This window comes from Gobius niger, assembly GCF_951799975.1.
Source record: "Gobius niger genome assembly, chromosome: 10".
NCBI lineage: Eukaryota > Metazoa > Chordata > Actinopteri > Gobiiformes > Gobiidae > Gobius > Gobius niger.
Window position 1 is genome coordinate 32418445 of NC_136861.1, and position 26221 is coordinate 32444665.

The 26221-nt window shown below is 43.5% G+C and overlaps 1 protein-coding gene across 1 annotated transcript in view; it reads left to right on the forward strand.

Moving 5' to 3' along the window:
* Positions 1-26221, forward strand: part of LOC306969136 (voltage-dependent T-type calcium channel subunit alpha-1I-like) — a 460402-nt gene that overhangs the window by 338991 nt on the left and 95190 nt on the right. The window contains 1 exon segment of the mRNA XM_079564736.1: positions 1345-1724. Coding sequence (XP_079420862.1) covers positions 1345-1724 — 380 coding nt within the window.

The following is a 26221-nucleotide window of genomic DNA, read 5'->3' on the forward strand; positions in this document are numbered from 1 at the left end:
GTGAGGTCAGGCTCACCAAAAACACTATTTCAGTCTTTTTCTCATTCAAATTGAGAATATTCAACGACATCCAGTCTTTGACCTCTTTAAGTCAATAAGGTGGCAGATGAGTTAGATTTAAGGTCCAAAGGCAAGTAGATCTGTACATCATGTGCAAAGCAGTGAAACTGAATGTTGTATTTGTTCAAAATGTATATGTATATATATTAGTTTCACATTTTAAAGGGCCTATACAAAGTGTAAAAATAAAGTATTTTCATGCCCCTACATGTTCCAGCTATGTCCTAAGGCAGGGGTAGGCAAGTTTTCTTAATGGAGGGCCAATTTTCTTTCAGTGTAAAATGACCGAGGGCCAAAGTAAAGCTCTACACTGAAAAAATACCATCATAAATGAGATAAATGACTTAAAATTGCTTGAGTAAAGGTTATTTATGTTGAATGTGAGTCTGTTTGGACTAATCTAAGATAAAGATACAAATGCTAAGATAAAGATACAAATGCTAATCCCAATGGAACAAGCATGAAATCCACTTTGAAATCAGACAAAGTTTGTTTTTCACTTGAAATTGTACAATATGATCTGAGTTAAGAGAATAATGACTTGTTCCATTGGCGATAAGATGTTTTATCTGATCTAAGACCAGACCAAATCTACTCAAACTTTAGATTGAATCTCATACTTCAAGTAGGTTTCTGTCATTTCTTCTATAATTTATTTTATTGTATTATTTTTTTTTCCAGTGCACTATATACAAATGCCAGAGTTGTACATGATATGACCTAATTGGGAGTATTGACAGTATTTCTCCCATTTAACCTTAAAAATGTTAAAGTACTTTCTGATTTGTGTCATAATGTTTCTCAAAATCACCTTGAGGGCCAGAGGTTCTGTGCTGGAGGGCCGGATTTGGCCCCCGGGCCTGATGCCTACCCCTGTCCTAAGGTCTAAAGTGCACAAGCTTTATATAGAAGCTGCACCTTGCATCTAATCCCTTTAAGGTGGCAATGGCAATTACAATAGCAAATACATATATCAATAGGTTTACTTTGCTGAATGTAATTACGTTATTCTGTTCGTAAAGGTAGGTGGCCAATGGGAGCTTACAGATGTTAAAGAGGGTTGGGCCAAGAACGGACCCTTGAGGGACCCCACAACCTCCACAATCCCAGCACCTGCTCCAACCAAGTCCTCATAAGTGCCTCCGGTAGTTACAGCTCAGTGACTAAATAGAGATTGCAGTTGCGCGTATGACCTGAGGAGGCAGTAGTGAGCATAAAATGACCAATTGCATCTCGTCCCTTTAACTGAAACATGACACATTTCTGTTCTTCTGCGTTTTCCAGTTTGCCGATGTCCCCGCCCACCCAAACAGCCGCACGACTCCCAGCCGCTGGCCAACTCGGTCAGCGTCGCGTTGCCCGAAGACGCCGAGGAGTGTCCGGTCTGCTCCCTGTCCCTGAGAGAGAGGACCAACACCGCCGACGGAGAGGACGGCGAGGACGAGGAGGCGGTCAAGGAGCCGGACCGCGAGGACCACCCGGAGGGCCAGGTCCCGCGGCGGAGGAAGAACAGGGGCTACGCTTGTTTTGAACACTGCAAGAACACGTGGAAGGACATCAGGAGAAAGCTCTGGGGCATCGTGGAGAGCAAGTACTTCAGCCGCGGGATTATGATCGCCATCCTGATCAACACCATCAGCATGGGCATCGAGCACCACAACCAGGTGAGAGACTTTAAGTTTGTCAAATGTCAAATTAGTTTTAGTCATGGCCAGGGTTCGTAGTACTTGCACTTTATTCACAACATCCTAATATGCTGCAATAATATGAGCCTTGGGAACTGGGTAAAACCATAGAAACCATAGAAATCACAGAAGCGTTGTTAGCTTGCTGAGCTTATTCTTGCAAATGCGCACTTTTACACCAAATGGCTTCCTGGACCTGTTTGAATTTAATGCTACATCCCACATATATCCACACACACAAGGTCAGTGAGATGATATAATCCGTCCCGCAACTTGTAGAGCAGAGGTCCCCAAACAAATCAGCTAGAGGCCCGTCTTTTGTAACTTTCGACATTATGTTCATATTTTGCTAAGGCTACATGCTAACTGCTATCGGAAAAATATGTAGAGTTTGGGAATGTGATGTCATATCGCTAAGCATTATGGGATTAGCAGCAATTGTAAACTAATGGAGATTATTGTTCACATTCCAACACTTGGACACCACAGTGTGTTAGATGTATTTACCAGCAGTAACTCAGCAGCTAGCGGAGTTGTTCCACAGCTATTTTGTCCACTTTTTATACTGTTTTTAGCTAATGTTAGTCAATGGAAATGTATGCTAACAGCTCCAAAGATGGCGGATCTCCATGGTAACTCTGGAATTTCCTGGAACTCTATTGAGCAAGCTAACAAACGATGAAAAGATTCCCGGACTAGCGGACTTGCTAACTGCCCACATCCATTAGGATTGAACGCCGCGTCTCCTTTTTATTTCTCTGTTTTTAAACAAATATTCTTGCATGCTAACTGATAGCATGATGCTGTGTTCATGTGGTCCTCGGGAATTGGGTAAAGCATCTTTCCAGTTGAAAAACATGCATTTACACTGCTATTTTCATGCGTTTACTCCTACATAATTGCAATGTAAATAATGTCCGACACCGAACTTTAGCGAAATTAGCGTGATAGCTACGCTTAGCTTTTGAACGCAGCGTAGAAATGCTATTGCTTCCCCTCTCAGTAAGTTTTTTTTTGGGGGGGGGTTTGTTTAACCGCTTAACTCCCGCCTGAACCAAGAGGATCTTTTTCCTCAAGTCATCAAATTTATTTTTTTCCATAATTTTTTTGTTGGGTTTTCAACTCATTTTTTGGTCACATTTTTGTAATTTTTTTTGTCAAATTTTTATCACATTTTTATCACATTTTGTCATTTTTTGTCACATTTTTTGTCACATTTTTGTCATTTTTTCGTCATTTTTTTTTCCAGATTTTTGTCATTTTTTTGTCATTTTTTTAATCAAATTTTTGTCACATTTTTGTCATTTTTTTGTCCATTTTTTGTCAATTTCGTGTGACATTTTTGCCACTTTTTCATCAATTTTTCGTCACATTTTTGTCATTTTTTTGTCATTTTTGTCAAATATTTAGCACATTTGTTTAATTTTTTTTTTCCTTTTTTGTCCCTTTTTTTTTTTTTCATTTTTTTGGTCATTTTTTTGAATCAAATTTTTGTCATGTTTTTGCTACATTTTGGTCATTTTTTGGTCTCATTTTTTGTAATTTTTTGTCAAATTTTTATCACATTTTTGTCATTTTTTCATAAATTTTTTGTCAATTTTCTTGTGACATTTTTGCCACTTTTTCATCAATTTTTCGTCACTTTTTTGTCAATGTTTTCTCACTTTTTTTGTCACATTTCCATCATTGTTTTCGTCTCAGTTTTGTTGCTATTTTCACAGCTTTTTTCCAGAAGCTTTTGGACTGGGGTCAAGCCAAACTGGAGAAAATGTGCTCGGTTCAGGTGGGAGTTAGGGGGTGAAGCAAAAAGGTGTTGCTTCTTCTCTTGTTTTTTAGCTTTTTTGTTTTTTTTTTCTCGGGGGGCCTCCAACAGCCGTCCGCCCCGGGCCCACGCAAAGCTAGAAGCGCCGCTGAGGAGACGAACTTTGCGATACCCAAACGTGACAGTTGTTTATGCAGCTGATTACTCCGCCCGAGGAGACAAACGCTATCAGAGCTGATGAAGCTTCACCGCCGAGCCGCCCTAACCCCATGTGACACGCGGCGGGACGGGGCGTCGGGCGAGGGTGCCGCGCTGAATACTGACGGAGGTGCGAGCATTTAGCCTGACGCTGAACAAAACTGAGAAGAATCTGAATGCGGGACCAAAGCGAGTCCACTGGGGCGCACGAGCCGGGGGTTCGGAGCGTGAAAGAAATCGACACTCGCGCTTTGTTTTGTTGTTTGTTTTTCGTCTTAATCAAGCTTCTGTCTGCCGCTAATGTGGCACGTCTCTCTCAAAATGTCACCGATTTGATGGGATCGCTCTGGCTTTTTCCGAACACTTCTGACAAACGACTATAATTGAAAATGAAGTCTTTTCTCTTGAACACTTTGGATTTGCGATGTGATGCCGACTGAAATCCGCAGCTATTTGTAAATGTGACGCTATAGCGGAGACTTTCGTCGGAGGAAAGGCGGTTTGAGAGATGAAATGATCAGATTGAGTGTGTGGAAAATGTGTGTGTCGGACGTATTCAAGCTTCTAACAGGGCAGTGTAGTTATTGACATGCACAAGATCAAGAAATAACACGGGTAAAAGCTGGAATACCACGCCAATTTAAAGTGATAGTTTGTAAGTTTGCAAAGTGAGGAGGGATTCAGTTTGAAAGCCAATCAAATGCCTCCCCCTCTTTAACCAGAAAGCCCTTCTAAGGCTGTATCCGAATGTCCACACTAGTCCCTAACCCCTCATTCACGACATAGGCCCGCACTATATAGTCGACTAAAGAGTCACTTTTATTTTATTTTTTTATCTGAATTTATTTATTGTTACAAACGTTTATTTTATGAAACAGAACGACTGTTTTGGCACTTTTACAGGCGTTTTATTTGTCATTTAAATTACAATTAAAACTATCATCACAAAAACAGGAAGAAAAAAAAACACTCTGAGCGACTACACCTGCTAAAAGTTCGCTAAACTCCGGGATTAAAGTATTTCTGTGATAAAGACCAACCAGACTCATGAGACAGTGGAATATTTAAGGATAAATACGAGTCAGATACTTTATATTTCACATGGATTTTACGTGAATGGCTTGGATTATTCGAGAGGAAGCTACCGGTCATTTAACAGCTCAAGCTAAAGGTAAGCAGCTAACGTTAGCATCTTTTCCCCGTAACCGTTTATATTTAGGTCGTTTATTCATGAGAAACACAAACACACGACTGAAACAGCTGATTTACTTCAGTCGTGTTGTTTAGTTCAAAGACCTGTCGCTGTCAGACTCTTCTCCGACTCTCGCAATGCATTGTGGTCTATATTGACCCGTTTAGTGACCATCGATGCTCACTACTTTTCGAGATGCATTGTGGGAAATTTCGAGTGGACTACTTTTTTCTCTCTGGACATTCGGACACCCCTACAAAATGGCGTGAGCACTATATAGTCACTATATAGGGAATAGTGCGGACATTCGGACACAGCAATTGGTTTGGAAAATGAGGACAGCAGGAACAGAATTTTCAAAAGTAAACGATCAAGCTCCTCCCCCTCCCTCCTGATTGGATGTGACAGGCCGGTTCACTGGAAAAGCTCGTCTCATTGGTCGACACGGGAGGGTCCGGGAATTAGGGACTTTACCTAAAAATGATATATATATAAAATGCAAGACCAGGTGGTAAATTCTGCACATTTTGTAAAATTTGTAATACATTTAGACTTCCAGACTATCACTTTAAACTATTATTTCTTCATGCAAACAGCACTAAAATACTATAACATCTGCACTGTTTTTTTTTTTTTTTCCTGTTTAGCCAAATTAGTTGTAGAAATCGACAAGTGACGGAAGTTTCACATATCGCAGGACTATGTTTTGAGCAGTGACAGAAAATCAGCACCATTGCCATGGAAATAAACAGGGCAGGGGCATGCTGGGTAATCGCTAGAGACAAAAATATGAAGTAAAAACGGACTCTCTATTGTAAGATAAGATACATGGCTGTCAAGTGTCCCGTTTTGGCCGGGAAACTACAGTATTTTACCCCTCTTTCCCACTTTTTCATATTAGTATTTTCCCAGAAATCTCCTGTATTATAACTAAATAATAATAATACAAGATTCCTCTGCCTCTCCAAACTCAATTCTGCCACTGTTGACTCACCAGAAATGTCGCATGCATCCCTGCTCCTGTTTTTGGCCGAGGCTTGGTTTTGGTAATGGAAAATGTCCTTTATTTTCAAATTTAAAAAACTCTCAATGGAGAAATTCACTTGTTGCATCAGCTCAAAAGAAACACTCAGGGGCTGCAAATAGACAGGAAAATGTTCAATCCTAAAGGGACAGGGGGAAAAGGCCTATAGGCATTTAACTAATGTGAGAGACATGGGTAAAGTTACACAAAAGGTTTTAACCCCTTAACTCCCACCTGAACCGAGCACATTTTCTGCAGTTTGGCTTTGCCCCAGTCCAAAAGCTTCTGGAAAAAAGCTGTGAAAATAGCAACAAAACGGAGACGAAAACAATGATGGAAATGTGACAAAAAAAGTGAGGAAACATTGACAAAAAAGTGATGAAAAATGTATGAAAAAGTGGCAATAATGTCACAAGAAATTGACAAAAAAATGTGACAAAAAATGACAAAAATGTGATAAATATTTGACAAAAAAAACTACAAATATTTGACAAAAAATGACAATAAAATGACAAAAATGTGACAAAAATGTGATAAAAAATTGATGAAAAAATGAAAAAAATGTGACAAAAAAATGATCAAAATGTTGCAAAAAAATATGACAAAACTGTGATTAAAAATTGCTGGAAAAAAAATGAAAAAAATGTGACAAAAAATGAAAAAAAATGACAAAAATGTGATAAATATTTGACAAAAAATGACAATAAAATGACAAAAAATGTGACAAAAATATGATAAATTTTTTTTGAAAAAATGAAAAAAATGTGACCAAAAAATGACCAAAATGTAGCAAAAATTTGATTAAAAAATTGACAATAAAATGACTAAAATGTGACAAAATGTGACTAAAAAATTACAAAAATGTGATAAATAATTGACAAAAAAATTACAAAAAATTGACAAAAGATGACGAAAAAATGTGATAAAAAATTGACGAAAAAATGACCAAAAAATTACAAAAAAGTTACAAAAATGAGTTGAACACCCAACAAAAAAAATGACGGAAAAAAAATCTGATGATGTGAGGAAAAAGATCCTCTCGGTTCAGGCGGGAGTTACGAGGTAAATGCCACAATGGTTGAGATCTGCACCAGGGACACACCATTTGACACTGAACACCCCTACGCCCCGGCCCAAGTTGGTCGAGTCCAATCTACTCTCTGCTCTCCACGCTGAAGCGCATGAGAGAAAGCAATTGACAGATAGATAATTGTGTAACATGGCTGACTGCGGAGCTGCGAACTCGAGACGCTTGTTTCCGCACCCCGGCGGTTTTCCGACCGTGCCAAACGTCTCCGACTGCATGTGGCGCGTGGTCCCAAACCTTAAACCTTAAACTCTTACAAATGAATTCCACAAATGACACTGCGAGATTTTGATGTTCCGATATCCCTTTATACATCATGCCTTCTTCACGCGCCCACATCCACTGCGCTGTTTGGCAATACAATCTGTTACATAAATCTTTTTTTTTTTTTTTCTTCCCTCTCTGTTGTTGCTCCCAGTTTTTGTTCCCCTGCTAATTATATTTCCCCCCTAAATCCCTGTGTGCTGCTTTTTTTTTCTTTCCGTACGGCTCTGTCTGCCGCTTTGCTTCCTGCCTATCATTAGTTTGTGCGAGCTCCCTCCCTCCCTCCCTCCCTCTCTCATCCGCCCACGCACCCTGACAGCGTACTCTCATCTCGGAAGTGTCTAAAAATAAACGGGGGAAGGGAGGGGAGGCGAGGCGGGGGCACGCGCCGGTTACACAGCACTTTTCAATGGAGAAAGCAGGCGTTTAAAGGTGCATGTGTGCAGTGCGGCTTCAGCCACTGAGGCACCGTCGACTTCGGCGCTAAGAACTCGGCGGAGAGCGAGCGCTGAGTGAGGGGGAGAAAGTCGCAGTATTTCCACTTAAAGGACCTGTTGCTTTAAGTGGAAATACTTAAAGCAACAGTAAATGATTATGCGTTCCATAATCATTTGGAACGCAGTGATTTTTTCTCACTGCGTTCCAAATGATTATGCAAATTGTATTTCAGTGTCAAAAATGTAAAAAAAAAGAAACATTCATGGATGGTGTTGTGTCTCGGGGCTCTTTGAATCACTGACATTAATCTCAGACGCCTGTGATGATGAGCGTTCAGGTCGGGTTAAGGGAAAAACTACTGAAAAAGGATGTTCCACATTATATTAAGCAGACCATCATTTTCAAGCAATATGGGAAAGAAAAAGGGTCTCTCTGCTGATGAAAAGCGTGAAATAGTTGAATGCCTTGGACTAGGAATGAAAACCTTCGATGTTTCATGATAAGAGATGTGTGGCAGATTCAGAGCACACACGGGTTTGTGCAGATAAAGGCACAATAAGGACGGTTTCTGCCAGACAAATACATCAGATTAAGAGAACAGATGCTACAAAGCAGGACACAGGTATTTGAAGCTGCTGGTGCCTCTGGAGTCTCCGGAACATCAGGTGTAGGACCCTCCAGAGGCTGCAGTTGTGAATAAACCTTCTGTCCGGGCCTCCCCTAAACTGTTAATTGAAGCTGATTAACAGAAACGGCTGCAGTGGCTCAGAAATACATGAAGACTCATTTTCAAACAGTCTTGTTCACTGATGAGGCCGTGTAACCCTGGATGGTCAGATGGATGGAGTAGTGAATGGTTGGTGAACGGCCACCATGTCCCAACAAGGCTGTGACGTCAGTAAGGAGGGGGCGGAGTCATGTTTTGGGCCAGAATCATGAGGAGAGAGCTGGTCGGCCCCTTCATGTCGTCTGCATAATAATTTGGAACACAGCGTATAAATAAAACATGATATTTATGCATTTTTTGTGTTTTAGTTAAACAATTGGTGAACTATTAGCTACCCATTCATTATGTTTTTGAACAATAAGACATGGATTTGAGTGATGTCACACCCAGAGGTGGGTAGTGCTCAGTTACATTTACTCAAGGGCATGTACTTGAGTAACTTTTTTGAAAAAAATTGTACTTCTTAGAGTTGTTTTATCATACACTACACTTTACTTGTACTTGAGTTAAACTATAATGAAGTATCTGTAAAAATAAGTAAATATTTACTCCACCGTGAGTAAATATTTAAAGGGACCAGACGGAGTTTGAAAATATTTAAATTATGTATTTTCCTCCCCCTACATCAGGGGTGTCCAAACTTTTTTCATGGGGGGCCGCATATTGAAGTGTACACGGGGTGAAGGGCCGTAGATCAGTAGTTAGTGCCGCAAAACCTTCGACTAGCAGAGGTTTAAATTGTGCCCCATACCTCTATTTAAGCTTAAAATAGACGTAGCTCAGTCTCACAGTAAAATGTTAGCTGTTCGGTTAGAATTGTATAGAATTATTACATTTCAGATAAAAAGGTCCATCTCTGGTGATGTGTACCGATACAGCAAGAGGCAGAGGGCCACCATAAATTGGTCTGAGGGCCGCACTTTGGACACCCCTGCCCTACATTTTCCAGCCATGTCCTCATGTGTAGAATGAGCCCAGACCTGTTCACCACAACTGCCTCTAAAATCCTGCACTGTCACTCAGAAACTCGTTCATCCGAAGTGCCGTCATGCACGAGCTTAATATAGAAGGTGCAGTTACACGTAAGACCTGAGGTGGCAGTAGTGAGTATAGAATGACCATCTTGCGTCTAGCCCTTTAAGTTTGATGTATAAAATAGATGTCATTTAGATCGTCTCTCTTAATCCTGCATTCTCTTTCTGACGAGAGGTGGGACAATGATTTAGTTTGATCAGATGTGAGTGGTTCATTTCACATGTCTCTAACTCAGACCCCGACAGACACTGACCCTACTGACCACTGACAGTACGAGGAGCTGCATCAAACAGAACAGATGATGAAGAGGATTTCTTTGAGACTTTTCATCTCTGCTGTGACAGATATTTCAGTGTATAACTCTTAAATCATGCATCTGTCTGCAAAGAAGAGACATTCAGGCATAGTTTACCATCAGCAAAGGCGCTATGCTAACCACCCATGCAGCCACTGGTCACTGAAAGGTCAAATACACACTGATATTAACTTTTTATTTTCATAAAGGTTTCATAATGCACTTTCAATAATGTACAAAACTATCTAAACGGAATGAAGACTGACGAATGATTGGGGGAACGTGGAACTAGATTAGTTTAAGTTGGATAGCATCATGATGTTAACCTCTCGGGGCGGATCCAGATCCAGAAGAGCCCATTCACTCTGGAAATACTACATTATTTTCTGTCATTCCATCAAACAGCTTTATTTGTCCCCTTTGTATAAATGACGAGCAGCCTCTTTGATGGTACACGTCAGGTTTGTTGTATAAATATGCTACACTTTGTTTGTAGGTCTTATTTACCCAGTCGTGTATTTACCTCAACGCTCGATACTGTCAACAATTTAAAATGCCACAATAAAATGCCACAATACTCAGTAGATTAGAGACAATGCATTTTATTCTATTCAAAGCCCCCTCCATAACATTTAAGGTGCAGACTTATATACATGGGGAGAGTGGGGTGAGATGAGCAGTTATTGCTTTGATGGTCATTGTGTCAAATACATAGAAGTCTCCCCTACAGCAGATACACATCATACCGTGCACCGTGATCATTTTATTTACATAGTAGAGAGGGGGGGGGGGGGGGGGGGGGAGAGAGGTGGAGTGGGAGAGAGAGGTGGAGAGGGAGAGGTGGAGAGGGAGCGAGAGGGGGAGAGGAAGAGAGGTGGAGAGGGAGAGAGGGGGAGAGAGGGAGAGAGGGGGAGAGGAAGAGAGGTGGAGAGGGAGAGAGGGGGAGAGAGGGAGAGAGGGGGAGAGGAAGAGAGAGGGAGAGAGAGAGAGGTGGAGAGGGAGAGAGGGAGAGAGGGGGAGAGGAAGAGAGGTGGAGAGGGAGAGAGGGGGAGAGAGGGAGAGAGGGGGAGAGGAAGAGAGAGGGAGAGAGAGAGAGGGGGAGAGAGGGAGAGAGGGGGAGAGGAAGAGAGGTGGAGAGGGAGAGAGGGAGAGAGGAAGAGAGGTGGAGAGGGAGAGAGGTGGAGAGGGAGAGAGGGGGAGAGAGGGAGAGAGGGGGAGAGGAAGAGAGGTGGAGAGGGAGAGAGGGGGAGAGAGGGAGAGAGGGGGAGAGGTGGAGAGAGAGGGAGAGAGAGAGGGGGAGAGAGAGAGGGAGGGAGGGAGGTGGAGAGGGAGGATAGAGGTAGGTAGAGAGAGAGAGGGAGGGAGCGAGTGAGAGAGAGAACATTGTGAATGGTTATGAACAGACTACAGATGAAATAAATATTGTATCACAATTAAAAGTCAAAGTAAATGCAGTGAGAAAATATATGTATATATCTATATACGTAATATCCTGTGCAGAGTTATGATTTTATTAAATAAATTACTAGAATGCTCACTCCAGCCACTAGGGGGCACCTTAAATAAAAATCTAAGGAATTAGTTCCACACATGTCCAGCAGAGGACACTGACAAAATGAGAGATCAGGATATAAACAACACATTGTAGTCAAGTGGGAAATGGACAGTCTGCCCCTGGGCAGCTGTGGCTACAATAGTAGCAGAGACTTGTGACACAGGCTTGTACAGTGCAAGGCTACAGTCCTGCCAGGCTCATTATTATTCATTTATTGAAAAAAAGTTTCCTCAATCGTATTTTCTCAATCAAAACAATTTTTTATTTTGGAGTTTTTGTTTATTTACCCCATCGGTACACTCCCCATTAGAGATGCGCGGGTCGACCCAATACCCGCGGATTCGGTCGGGTCCAGGTGGGAATCGAACCCGGACTGGTTAGCGAGAGCGCTAGCCGCTGTGCTACCGTGCCGCCAAAAAAGTTGAATCTAAATAATGATGCTCACACATATGCATCCTTGGCTTGACATGGCTAAATATTTACAGAAAATAGTCGTCCTACTAAATTACGGGAGGGATCAGCTATTGAAAAGACACAAAGTTGAGCAGAATAAGTTTGAGTTATTGTTGGTGCGGCTCCGACTCCGATTCAGGATTCTCCCATAAGCTGATTCCAAGAGGAACCAAAAGGCATTTCACATATTAGAAGAAGATCTTTATTTATATAGCGCCTTTCACAGACATGGTCACAAAGCGCTTTACATGAGACAATTTAACATTCACTCCATACTCGGTGGTGGCAAACTATGCTTGTAGCTTCAGTTTCCCCTGGGGGAGACTGACAGAAGCTCTTTCCAACAGTCCCTCTGACCACCACTCACACACATCATTCACCCTGGCCTATTGTGCATGTTTTTAGTGGTAGGGGAAACCAGAGTACCCGGAGGAAACCTACGCAGACACGGGGAGAACATGCAAACTCCACACAGAAAGGCCGCTTTAAACCCCAAAATAATATTGATATGGTTTTGTAGTTGTTAAACAGTCTCTATCAGGGCCTGTGAATGGCTGCAAATAGCTTTTTGGATAACTCTGGCATATTTTAACCATGTTTAATTGTATGTTTTAGAAAATTGCACTTCCCCTTTTCAAATGAACTAATCTGACAACCCAATACTGATGATGCTGTGACCCTAAAGTCTAATCCCACCCACAGCGACACAAATCAAAACAATGAGAGCAGAGTCTCACCTGAAACAGATGCATGCCACATCTTTGAAACCCCTGACCTCACGCCGGATCAGACAAACGCCATCTGCTTTGACACAAGCAGCTAGCTTCATCTGTCCCGTGCAAAAGTCCTGGTCCCAATGCAACAGTCACCTGTGTGGACATCAGGTGTGACCAAGACCCAAATCAAAACACGGAACAGAGTCTCACCTGAGAGAAACAGGTGCATGCCACGTCTTTGAACGCGACAGTCACCTGTGTGCAGATCTGATGCGACTCTGCCCCTGTGCTTGAAGTAGATGCATGAACCGTCTTTTAACCTGACCTCACCATGGACCAGACAAACATTCTGCTATTTAAAGTGCAGCTAAAGACCAAACCAACCCCAAGGATTGTTCAATAGATGTTAAGACGACCCTCTCTGTCCAATCCAAAACCCAAACCACGGAACAGAGTCTCACCTGAGAGAAACAGGTGCATGCCACGTCTTTGAACGCGACAGTCGCCTGTGTTGAACTCGGGTGCGACTCTGTTCCTGTAATAGTGCGTTCACACTTGGTCCATTGGAAGCGAGTCCTGGTGCGCTTCTTGGGAACCGACCTGCACAAAAGAGGACGTTCCCGGGAAGTACATTGGGGATCGCTTCCAAATGGACCAAGTGTGAACGCACCCTTAGACGGGCTTCTTTCCTCCTGGATCCCAAACGAGGACGACGAAGACTCTAGCAATAACGCCAGACTGAAGCCATGATGAGAGCCACCTGATAGAGACTCTGTAACACTTCACAAATACCACAACCAAGTCCAAATCTCCCTGAACCCTTCTGTGAACCACTGCAGCTCTGCTTATAGGGTCAACATCCACTTGTCTGTCCCACTTTTCACCTTTTCTCTGAGGGCTGGACATTGGGACTGTATCCTGCTTGGCTAATTGTGAAACCTTATAGTCTAACGCTATCACACTGTTCGGACTGTGTAATAACAAAGCTGTTATAGCCATAATGCTTGGGCCGCATTTTTCTGAAGAGCTATTTGGTTTAGGGTTTTTGGAAGGAGTTTCAGCTCTGCCCATCTCAATTCTGTCGCTGTTGCGGCCCAATCCTCTTGATCCGCAGCCCTTCTTAATGTCAGGAGTCTCAATCTGCTCCATGATAAAGCTCCAGTCACCAGAGAGTAGCCCCTCTCCTGAAGAGACATCCATGACGTGTGAATCTCCACTCTCGAACCTGGCAGCCCGGAGAGGCGGACTTTGGAAAACCGAGGGCTTTGATTCTCCACGTCTGTTACAATTCTCTTGGAGGCTGTGCCCTGGATCTGGCATGTTACTATTTTTGATTAGAATGGTGTTTGCAGCTGGACTAAAGTGGATTTGAGATGGAGCTACAATACTTGGTCTAATATCATCTAAAGTTGGACTCTGGTGGATGTTGACCCCAAGACCTGAACCCACATCAATCACTTTGACAGGTAAAGTAACTACATTAAAGTCTTTGACAAAGAGCAAAACAAATTGGTTTGTAGCCGTCTCCCCAAGCTCTACCTTGGGTAACTTCGCGTTGGGTGAGACGTCTAAGTATGCATCTAAGAATGCATCGAAGTCTGCATCTCTTCTCCTGGAGCTGGAGGCATGCGCCTGGGATGAATCTGGGACTTCATATTTAAAAACACCTGAACTGTCCACATCAGCAGAATGAGGCAGCCGTCCTTTAGAGGAGCTGAAGAAGTCTTCATCAGGTTGTGAAACCAGCAGTATCACAGGAGAGAGGTCAGGGGAGTCAGATGTTTCTACAGGACCAGAAACATGTCCACTGTCCTGGTCTGTCTTCTCTGCGTTGTCGTGAGTTCTGTTTTGGAGCTCAGTCTGTGGAAGTTCTCCTTCAAAGGAACGGGTTTCACCTCCCTCTTCAACGTGCAGGTTGTAGTGAACGGGGTGGACCTCCTCAGCCTGCGACGGCTTCTGTATTGTAGGAGATTGGTCGATGGAGCCCCATCTGACCTTGTGGCCTGCACCATTTGAAGTATGTTCTTCTGAGCTGGTAACGCTCTCAGCTGCATGTAACCCACCGGCCTGAGGGAATGGTTCCACAGCTCGGGCTGAAACCACTTCAGGCGCTGCAGCAGCAGAGTCCAAGGAAACCGGGCTTGAACCTTTGGATTGGGCGTCGTCTGGAGACACCGCCGGGTGTTCTCCTTGATGGGTGTCAGACTCCGTTGGATTAACATGCTGCATCACGAATCTACAGAATGTTGAGCTGAAAAGGAAAAAAAGGAAAAATTAATAACTCATTTTAAAACAGGTGGGACATGTCATTATTAACTGAAGCAACATTGCACAATGTTTTTTTGTCTTTTTTAATTATCCAGTACTGAAACAAACTAAATCTTTCAATACAAAAAAATACAAAGGTTGTTTCTATACATTTCAGACTGAGCTGCAGTGGCTAAAAAGAGGTTTTGTGTGTGTGAATGTAAACAAGAACCACCTTGCTAACTTTTGAGGCAATGTTGCTTAAAGATTTGATTGAAATGTGACACTTACTACTGGCTGTCCTGACTCAGGTGGGCCATGGTGATGAAAGGGTGCTGTAACGCCTGCGCTGGGGTCACTCTGAGTCTGGGGTCGACAGATAGAAGACTTTTGAGAAGGTCCACACACATCCTGACATCTTCAGCCTGCTCTTCATCCTGGCACACGAAAGACTGTAACAAGACCAGAAGAGTTAGTTAGACAAGTTAGATTTTCAAATGCACATTGATTGAACATGACTCTAGCTCCAAACTGCTCTATGCATTTACGATAACAATATATTATAAAGTACAAATGTCAGAGGCAAGTAAAAGTCATCCAGGCTTAAAGCACTTACATTGAGCAAATCGTCCAACGTCGTCAGGTCATTCTGCAGTGGACCGGGTTCTCCTGGTTCTTTATGATTAACACGTCTGTATTCTTCAGGCGTCAGGAGCCTCCATGTTGGATTCGGTCGGCCGTCTTCTTCTTTGGTGAAATAGGACTGTGTGTACCTTCCGCTATTAAGCATGTCGTTAGGAGGCATCCCGAGCAGATCCACCATCATCTTCATCGATTGATATCCGCAGCAAGGAAACAGGTTCGTCCCCGAAAGTAGATGGGTCAAAGTACAGCCCAGTCCCCACATGTCGATGGGAAAGTCGTGCACACATCCCAAAGTCACCTCTGGAGCCCTGTACGCAGAGGGCTGTCTGATAACTCCCTTCTTTACCTCTGAGGAGGTGAGGGCCAGGCCGAAGTCGATCAGTTTGAGCCTGTAAGGCTGGTTGGTCAGCATGACGTTATCCGGCTTCAGGTCAGCGTGGATCACGTCGATGTCTTTCAGGGCGTTGAAGGCAACGAGCAGCTGCTGGACGATCGGCCGGAACTCACTGATAGTCGGCACAGGGCCATCCTCCGTGAGGAGGTCCCACAGACTAGAGTTCAGCATCTCAAAGACGAGACACGTGAGGCCCCTGTACTGGAAACACTCTTTGAACTGCACCACGTTACAGCGTTCACTGTCCAGCTGTCCGATTCTCTCCAACATCTGCACCTGTAACAAGAAAACACAGTTAGACGTGTCCTGGGTCGTTTAAACATGATGATGAAAAATTGAAGTGATCTTACCTCCCTCTCCGCCTCTCTGATAGCTGCAGGATTCTTCAGCATTTTCACTGCCACTCTCTCGTTGGTGTCCATCTTCAGGCACTCCACTACCATCCCAAAAGAGCCTTCACCGAGAAACCTCAGCACAGTGTAAGCGGCAGTTTGTCCCTGAAGGACGTCACCCTCACAAAGTTCTGCAATAAGAGTAAAACAAAGAAATGTTAACGACCAAACAATGTTTGCACACACAGAAAACAGCAACATCTAAACCAGAGCAACATTTAAACCTGTCTGCTTCATCAAATTCAAGTTAAAAAAGAAAATGGCTCATACTTTACATCTTTCTGCTTTGAAAACACAAGATATTTTAGAAGTCCTGATGTTGGAATGTGAAACCAATTCCACAAACATTTGTTCAAATTAAATTAGAAAAAAAATAAATAATCAAATGCTATTTTCACAAATGTTACTTACCAGATACATCTAGACGCGTAATCTCTTCGTCAACATTTTGCTGGATGTCCAAGGGGTCACCTGGGCTGGCCACGTAGTCTTCATCAGGTTGTGAAACCAGCGGTATCACAGGAGAGAGGTCAGGGGAGTCAGATGTTTCTACAGGACCAGAAACATGTCCACTGTCCTGGTCTGTCTTCTCTGCGTTGTAGTGAGTTCTGCTTTGGAGCTCAGTCTGTGGAAGTTCTCCTTCAAAGGAACGGGTTTCACCTCCCTCTTCAACGTGCAGGTTGTAGTGAACGGGATGGACCTCCTCAGCCTGCGACGGCTTCTGTATTGTAGGAGATTGGTCGATGGAGCCACATCTGACCTTGTGGCCTGCACCATTTGAAGTATGTTCTTCTGAGCTGGTAACGCTCTCAGCTGCATGTAACCCACCGGCCTGAGGGAATGGTTCCACAGCTCGGGCTGAAACCATTTCAGGCGCTGCAGCAGCAGAGTCCAAGGAAACCGGGCTTGAACCTTTGGATTGGGCGTCGTCTGGAGACAGCGCCGGGTGTTCTCCTTGATGGGCGTCAGACTCCGTTGGATTAACATGCTGCATCACGAATCTACAGAATGTTGAGCTGAGAAAAAAAGACAAAAATTAATAACTTGTTTTAAAACAGGTGTGACATGTCATTATTAACTGAAGCAACATTGCACAATGTTTTTTTTGTCTTTTTTAATCATCCAGTACTGAAACAAACTAAATCTTTCAATACAAAAAAATACAAAGGTTGTTTCTATACATTTCAGACTGAGCTGCAGTGGCTAAAAAGAGGTTTTGTGTTTGTGAATGTAAACAAGAACCACCTTGTTAACTTTTGAGGCAACGTTGCTTAAAGATTTGATTGAAATGTGACACTTACTACTGGCTGTCCTGACTCAGGTGGGCCATGGTGATGAAAGGGTGCTGTAACGCCTGCGCTGGGGTCACTCTGAGTCTGGGGTCGACAGATAGAAGACCTTTGAGAAGGTCCACACACATCCTGACATCTTCAGCCTGCTCTTCATCCTGGCACACGAAAGACTGTAACAAGACCAGAAGAGTTAGTTAGACAAGTTAGATTTTCAAATGCACATTGATTGAACATGACTCTAGCTCCAAACTGCTCTGTGCATTTACGATAACAATATATTATCAAGTACAAATGTCAGAGGAGAGTAAAAGTCATCCTGCTTAAAGCACTTACATTGAGCAAATCGTCCAACGTCGTCAGGTCATTCTGGAGTGGACCAGGTTCTCCTGGTTCTTCATGATAAACACGTCTGTATTCTTCAGGCGTCAGGAGCCTCCATGTTGGATTCGGTCGGCCGTCTTCTTCTTTGGTGAAATAGGACTGTGTGTACCTTCCGTTATTAAGCATGTCGTCAGGAGGCATCCCGAGCAGATCCACCATCATCTTCATCGATTGATATCCGCAGCAAGGAAACAGGTTCGTCCCCGAAAGTAGATGGGTCAAAGTACAGCCCAGTCCCCACATGTCGATGGGAAAGTCGTGCACACATCCCAAAGTCACCTCTGGAGCCCTGTACGCAGAGGGCTGTCTGATAACTCCCTTCTTTACCTCTGAGGAGGTGAGGGCCAGGCCGAAGTCGATCAGTTTGAGCCTGTAAGGCTGGTTGGTCAGCATGACGTTATCCGGCTTCAGGTCAGCGTGGATCACGTCGATGTCTTTCAGGGCGTTGAAGGCAACGAGCAGCTGCTGGACGATCGGCCGGAACTCACTGATAGTTGGCACAGGGCCATCCTCCGTGAGGAGGTCCCACAGACTGGAGTTCAGCATCTCAAAGACGAGACACGTGAGGCCCCTGTACTGGAAACACTCTTTGAACTGCACCACGTTACAGCGTTCACTGTCCAGCTGTCCGATTCTCTCCAACATCTGCACCTGTAACAAGAAAACACAGTTAGACGTGTCCTGGGTCGTTTAAACATGATGATGAAAAATTGAAGTGATCTTACCTCCCTCTCCGCCTCTCTGATAGCTGCAGGATTCTTCAGCATTTTCACTGCCACTCTCTCGTTGGTGTCCATCTTCAGGCACTCCACTACCATCCCAAAAGAGCCTTCACCGAGAAACCTCAGCACAGTGTAAGCGGCAGTTTGTCCCTGAAGGACGTCGCCTTCACAAAGTTCTGCAATAAGAGTAAAACAAAGAAATGTTAACGACCAAACCATGTTTGCACACACAGAAAACAGTAACATCTAAAACCAGAACAACATTTAAACCTGTCTGCTTCATCAAATTCAAGTTAAAAAAGAAATTGGCTCATACTTTACATCTTTCTGCTTTGAAAACACAAGATATTTTAGAAGTCCTGATGTTGGAATGTGAAACCAATTCCACAAACATTTGTTCAAATTAAATTAGAAAAAAAAATAATAATCAAATGCTATTTTCACAAATGTTACTTACCAGATACATCTAGACGTGTAATCTCTTCGTCAACATTTTGCTGGATGTCCAAGGGGTCACCTGGGCTGGCCACGTAGTCTTCATCAGGTTGTGAAACCAGCGGTATCACAGGAGAGAGGTCAGGGGAGTCAGATGTTTCTACAGGACCAGAAACATGTCCACTGTCCTGGTCTGTCTTCTCTGCGTTGTCGTGAGTTCTGTTTTGGAGCTCAGTCTGTGGAAGTTCTCCTTCAAAGGAACGGGTTTCACCTCCCTCTTCAACGTGCAGGTTGTAGTGAACGGGGTGGACCTCCTCAGCCTGCGACGGCTTCTGTATTGTAGGAGATTGGTCGATGGAGCCCCATCTGACCTTGTGGCCTGCACCATTTGAAGCATGTTCTTCTGAGCTGGTAACGCTCTCAGCTGCATGTAACCCACCGGCCTGAGGGAATGGTTCCACAGCTCGGGCTGAAACCACTTCAGGCGCTGCAGCAGCAGAGTCCAAGGAAACCGGGCTTGAACCTTTGGATTGGGCGTCGTCTGGAGACAGCGCCGGGTGTTCTCCTTGATGGGCGTCAGACTCCGTTGGATTAACATGCTGCATCACGAATCTACAGAATGTTGAGCTGAGAAAAAAAGAGAAAAATTAATAACTTGTTTTAAAACAGGTGTGACATGTCATTATTAACTGAAGCAACATTGCACAATGTTTTTTTTGTCTTTTTTAATCATCCAGTACTGAAACAAACTAAATCTTTCAATACAAAAAAATACAAAGGTTGTTTCTATACATTTCAGACTGAGCTGCAGTGGCTAAAAAGAGGTTTTGTGTTTGTGAATGTAAACAAGAACCACCTTGTTAACTTTTGAGGCAATGTTGCTTAAAGATTTGATTGAAATGTGACACTTACTACTGGCTGTCCTGACTCAGGTGGGCCATGGTGATGAAAGGGTGCTGTAACGCCTGCGCTGGGGTCACTCTGAGTCTGGGGTCGACAGATAGAAGACTTTTGAGAAGGTCCACACACATCCTGACATCTTCAGCCTGCTCTTCATCCTGGCACACAAAAGACTGTAACAAGACAAGAAGAGTTAGTTAGACAAGTTAGATTTTCAAATGCACATTGATTGAACATGACTCTAGCTCCAAACTGCTCTGTGCATTTACGATGACAATATATTATCAAGTACAAATGTCAGAGGCAAGTAAAAGTCATCCTGGCTTAAAGCACTTACATTGAGCAAATCGTCCAACGTCGTCAGGTCATTCTGGAGTGGACCGGGTTCTCCTGGTTCTTCATGATTAACACGTCTGTATTCTTCAGGCGTCAGGAGCCTCCATGTTGGATTTGGTCGGCCGTCTTCTTCTTTGGTGAAATAGAACTTAGTGTACCTTCCGTTATTAAGCATGTCGTTAGGAGGCATCCCGAGCAGATCCACCATCATCTTCATCGATTGATATCCGCAGCAAGGAAACAGGTTCGTCCCCGAAAGTAGATGGGTCAAAGTACAGCCCAGTCCCCACATGTCGATGGGAAAGTCGTGCACACATCCCAAAGTCACCTCTGGAGCCCTGTACGCAGAGGGCTGTCTGATAACTCCCTTCTTTACCTCTAAGGAGGTGAGGGCCAGGCCGAAGTCGATCAGTTTGAGCCTGTAAGGCTGGTTGGTCAGCATGACGTTATCCGGCTTTAGGTCAGCATGGATCACGTCGATGTCTTTCAGGGCATTGAAGGCAACGAGCAGCTGCTGGACGATCGGCCGGAACTCACTGATAGTTGGCACAGGGCCATCCTCCGTGAGGAGGTCCCACAGACTGGAGTTCAGCATCTCAAAGACGAGACACGTGAGGCCCATGTACTGGAAACACTCTTTGAACTGCACCACGTTACAGCGTTCACTGTCCAGCTGTCCGATTCTCTCCAACATCTGCACCTGTAACAAGAAAACACAGTTAGACGTGTCCTGGGTCGTTTAAACATGATGATGAAAAATTGAAGTGATCTTACCTCCCTCTCCGCCTCTCTGATAGCTGCAGGATTCTTCAGCATTTTCACTGCCACTCTCTCGTTGGTGTCCATCTTCAGGCACTCCACTACCATCCCAAAAGAGCCTTCACCGAGAAACCTCAGCACAGTGTAAGCGGCAGTTTGTCCCTGAAGGACGTCGCCCTCACAAAGTTCTGCAATAAGAGTAAAACAAAGAAATGTTAACGACCAAACCATGTTTGCACACACAGAAAACAGTAACATCTAAACCAGAGCAACATTTAAACCTGTCTGCTTCATCAAATTCAAGTTAAAAAAGAAAATGGCTGATACTTTTCTCTCATTTACATCTTTCTGCTTTGAAAACACAAGATATTTTAGAAGTCCTGATGTTGGAATGTGAAACCAATTCCACAAACATTTGTTAAAATGAAATTATAAAACAAAAAAATAATCAAATGCTATTTTCACAAATGTTACTTACCAGATACATCTAGACGCGTAATCTCTTCGTCAACATTTTGCTGGATGTCCAAGGGGTCACCTGGGCTGGCCACGTAGTCTTCATCAGGTTGTGAAACCAGCGGTATCACAGGAGAGAGGTCAGGGGAGTCAGATGTTTCTACAGGACCAGAAACATGTCCACTTTCCTGGTCTGTCTTCTCTGCGTTGTCGTGAGTTCTGTTTTGGAGCTCAGTCTGTGGAAGTTCTCCTTCAAAGGAACGGGTTTCACCTCCCTCTTCAACTTGCAGGTTGTAGTGAACGGGGTGGACCTCCTCAGCCTGCGACAGCTTCTGTATTGTAGGAGATTGGTCGATGGAGCCCCATCTGACCTTGTGGCCTGCACCATTTGAAGCATGTTCTTCTGAGCTGGTAACGCTCTCAGCTGCATGTAACCCACCGGCCTGAGGGAATGGTTCCACAGCTCGGGCTGAAACCACTTCAGGCGCTGCAGCAGCAGAGTCCAAGGAAACCGGGCTTGAACCTTTGGATTGGGCGTCGTCTGGAGACAGCGCCGGGTGTTCTCCTTGATGGGCGTCAGACTCCGTTGGATTAACATGCTGCATCACGAATCTACAGAATGTTGAGCTGAGAAAAAAAGAGAAAAATTAATAACTCGTTTTAAAACAGGTGTGACATGTCATTATTAACTGAAGCAACATTGCACAATGTTTTTTTGTCTTTTTTAATCATCCAGTACTGAAACAAACTAAATCTTTCAATACAAACAAATACAAAGGTTATTTCTATACATTTCAGACTGAGCTGCAGTGGCTAAAAAGAGGTTTTGTGTGTGTGAATGTAAACAAGAACCACCTTGCTAACTTTTGAGGCAATGTTGCTTAAAGATTTGATTGAAATGTGACACTTACTACTGGCTGTCCTGACTCAGGTGGGCCATGGTGATGAAAGGGTGCTGTAACGCCTGCGCTGGGGTCACTCTGAGTCTGGGGTCGACAGATAGAAGACTTTTGAGAAGGTCCACACACATCCTGACATCTTCAGCCTGCTCTTCATCCTGGCACACGAAAGACTGTAACAAGACCAGAAGAGTTAGTTAGACAAGTTAGATTTTCAAATGCACATTGATTGAACATGACTCTAGCTCCAAACTGCTCTGTGCATTTACGATAACAATATATTATCAAGTACAAATGTCAGAGGAGAGTAAAAGTCATCCTGCTTAAAGCACTTACATTGAGCAAATCGTCCAACGTCGTCAGGTCATTCTGGAGTGGACCGGGTTCTCCTGGTTCTTCATGATTAACACGCCTGTATTCTTCAGGCGTCAGGAGCCTCCATGTTGGATTCGGTCGGCCGTCTTCTTCTTTGGTGAAATAGGACTGTGTGTACCTTCCGCTATTAAGCATGTCGTCAGGAGGCATCCCGAGCAGATCCACCATCATCTTCATCGATTGATATCCGCAGCAAGGAAACAGCTTTTTCCCCGCAAGAAGACGGGCCACAATACAGCCCAGTCCCCACATGTCGATGGGAAAGTCGTGCACACATCCCAAAGTCACCTCTGGAGCCCTGTACGCAGAGGGCTGTCTGATAACTCCCTTCTTTACCTCTGAGGAGGTGAGGGCCATACCAAAGTCGATCAGTTTGAACCTATAAGGCTGGTTGGTCAGCATGACGTTATCCGGCTTTAGGTCAGCGTGGATCACGTCGATGTCTTTCAGGGCGTTGAAGGCAACGAGCAGCTGCTGGACGATCGGCCGGACCTCACCGATAGGTAGCGCAGGCCTGTGCTTCGTGAGGAGGTCCCACAGACTGATGTTCAGCATCTCAAAGACGAGACACGTGAGGCCCATGTGCTGGAAACACTCTTTGAACTGCACCAGGTTACAGCGTTCACTGTCCAGCTGTCCGATTCTCTCCAACATCTGCACCTGTAACAAGAAAACACAGTTAGACGTGTCCTGGGTTGTTTAAACATGACCATGGAAAATTAAAGCGATCTTACCTCCCTCTCCGCCTCTCTGATAGCTGCAGGATTCTTCAGCATTTTCACTGCCACTCTCTCGTTGGTGTCCATCTTCAGGCACTCCACTACCATCCCAAAAGAGCCTTCACCGAGAAACCTCAGCACAGTGTAAGCGGCAGTTTGTCCCTGAAGGACGTCGCCCTCACAAAGTTCTGTAATAAAACAAGTTAACACAATTAACAACCAAACAAACCTGCCTGGGGTGCACCACAATAAATACATATATACCGTACAGTGGGAGAAAAAAGTGATCACATTGTTTGGAATTTCTCACATTTCTGCCTAAATCAGTCATAAAATGTGCTTGGATCTTTATTAATATCATAAGAATGAATAAACAGAGTCTGCTCGAACTAATACCACCCAGGCATTAACATTTTATCATATATTTATTTGCCATAACATGTAAACATTCACAGGTTAGTGGGGAATAGATGAGTATGAATCTCACTGAACTGCAGTTTTGTAAAGAGCAATGATCTAAGATTCATCCTGAGCATGAACAGTTTATTAACAGTTGGTCATTTACAGGAAAATTACACAAAAAGCAACATGACTTAATGACGGTAGGCTATATACTGGTTAAAAGTGATACATTTGAGCAAATAAACGTGTTTTACATCTTCAAATCTTTCTCTCTTCAGTTCACCTGATAAGCTTTGAGTCCCTCCCCACTACTATTCACGCAATCAACGCAACTATTAACTTAACTCCACAACTTATGCACTACTTAAGTGAGTTTCTGATCTGTTCAATAGATTTGTTTTTATCTCTGCGTGTAGGAAATCGTTTTGCTGCATCTGTTCCCGCCCTCCTCCCACTCGCCTGGGTCTGACTTTACAGCGAGCACTGCTGTGTGCTCCTACTGCGCTCTGGCCGAGTTTCGTGTTAATCTGACCTAAATGTTCTTTCCTCTGGGATGCGGTGGTGTTTGTTTAAGGACTGAACCCTTGTTTGCTGGAAAAATGCCCACGAAATCTAAAGGAACTCACTTTGAGAACCACGGTCGTACATAAACATAGCATTTCTAAATTTTCTCCCGTTTGAGTCTTGTTTTGTAACCAGTTTAGTGTTTTATGGAGTTGTTTTGTTTAAATATAATGAAACATGCATAAACTTTTGCAATAATAGCGTCAATAGTCAAGACAGTTGTTAACAAAAGTTCTCTGGAAAGCGCAAAGACTCAGAGGAGACCTTCAGAACATGTACTGTACCACTTAAACCAACTCCTAAACCACAAAACTCTTTAAACGATACTTACCAGAGAAATCCATGTTTGTCTTAGTTTCCATCTGGTGAAAGCTGATATCCGCTGTGTAGACGTAAGTCGTACAGGAGCAAAAATTATCCGTCTTTCTGGGCAAATGTCTTGTCAGAATGGCTGCTCTCAACTTCACAAGTTACATGTAATAAGCCTGACCAACCCCAGCCAATCAGAAACGCCTTCCGGAACGTGAGGGCCTAATATGGCCATGACGATGATGCCATGAAACTTTGTTTTTGTTTAAATCAGAATGGAACCTCAAATAGAAGTAGAATGCATCTTTGGAATTGACTTCAAACTTCAAATCATAACAACGGCGCCCAAGAAGTGACTTCCTGTTTTGATCCACCAGACCAAAATAAAAGCACCATCGTATTCATTGGTTCAGCAGTTCATTAGTTCAACTTTCTTTCTGCCAAACTATTAACAGACAAAACTCTTAAAATGTGTATTTAATTATATTCTTGTAATGTTGCAAGTACCTGCTGAACTAATCAATGAGACGAGCTGTGTGCTTTTATTTTGGCGTGCTGGATCAAAACAGGAAGTCAATTGCTCACGCTCGAAGCAGCCAGAGGGGGGAAACAAATAAGAAAGAGAGAAATGTAACTTTCTCCTAGTTCACCACCATTATTTAAACAAATGCTGAATTATGAATATTTCTTTACTGAAGATACAAGGACGTGGAGAGGAGCAAATGCTATACACTCATTATGCTAACGAGTGCCGTTTTTTGCTTCTACTGAACATTTGTTGTGAATAAACATCTGTACAGAGCAGATTTTAGCTTGGCTCTATTGGTGTTTGATAAATACTGTATGTTTATATTCCATGAAGTGCTTTATCTTTTAATGCAACATGTTTGCTTTTCTTCTTCGTAAGGCGCATGGAGTTGCTTTGTGCAGGAAATTTGTGGTATAAAACAGCCAGAAAACAGCTAAAACAGAGTGAAAAACCCATGAAAGGCTTTCTTCCCCCTTAGCCAGACCAGACAACACAAGATGGAACGTCAAACTGAGTAACAAGAATAACATTGCCTCCAGCCTTGTTCGCATGGGATTAGAATTACCGCGGGACCTCAGGTAAAAAGTGAATATTCGTTTGAATCTGCGACCTTTCAAATCTGTCATTTTAAAGGTAATTGGGTAATTCTGCAAACTCCGAGGTCCCCTGGTGGTTCTCGTCCCGTGCGAATCAACATGTTGGAGTTTGGAAAGTTTTCAACCTGCGTAATGAAGTCTAAACAAGCGCGACCTCGATTCAAAACGTCTTTTTAACAGTTTATGTGTGTCCGCATTTGAGCTGTTTGAGCATTTCCCTGATCCAAATGTGGTTTATTTCATTATTTTGAACCATTAAACCAAAAGAAGCATTACAAAAGGACAAGTTTAGGAGGAGAATGACAGAATATGAGAAGTGCAGGGGTCTGTATTGTTCAGCTAGTGTCATTTAAAAGTCTGGCTGAAGGATGAAGGAAA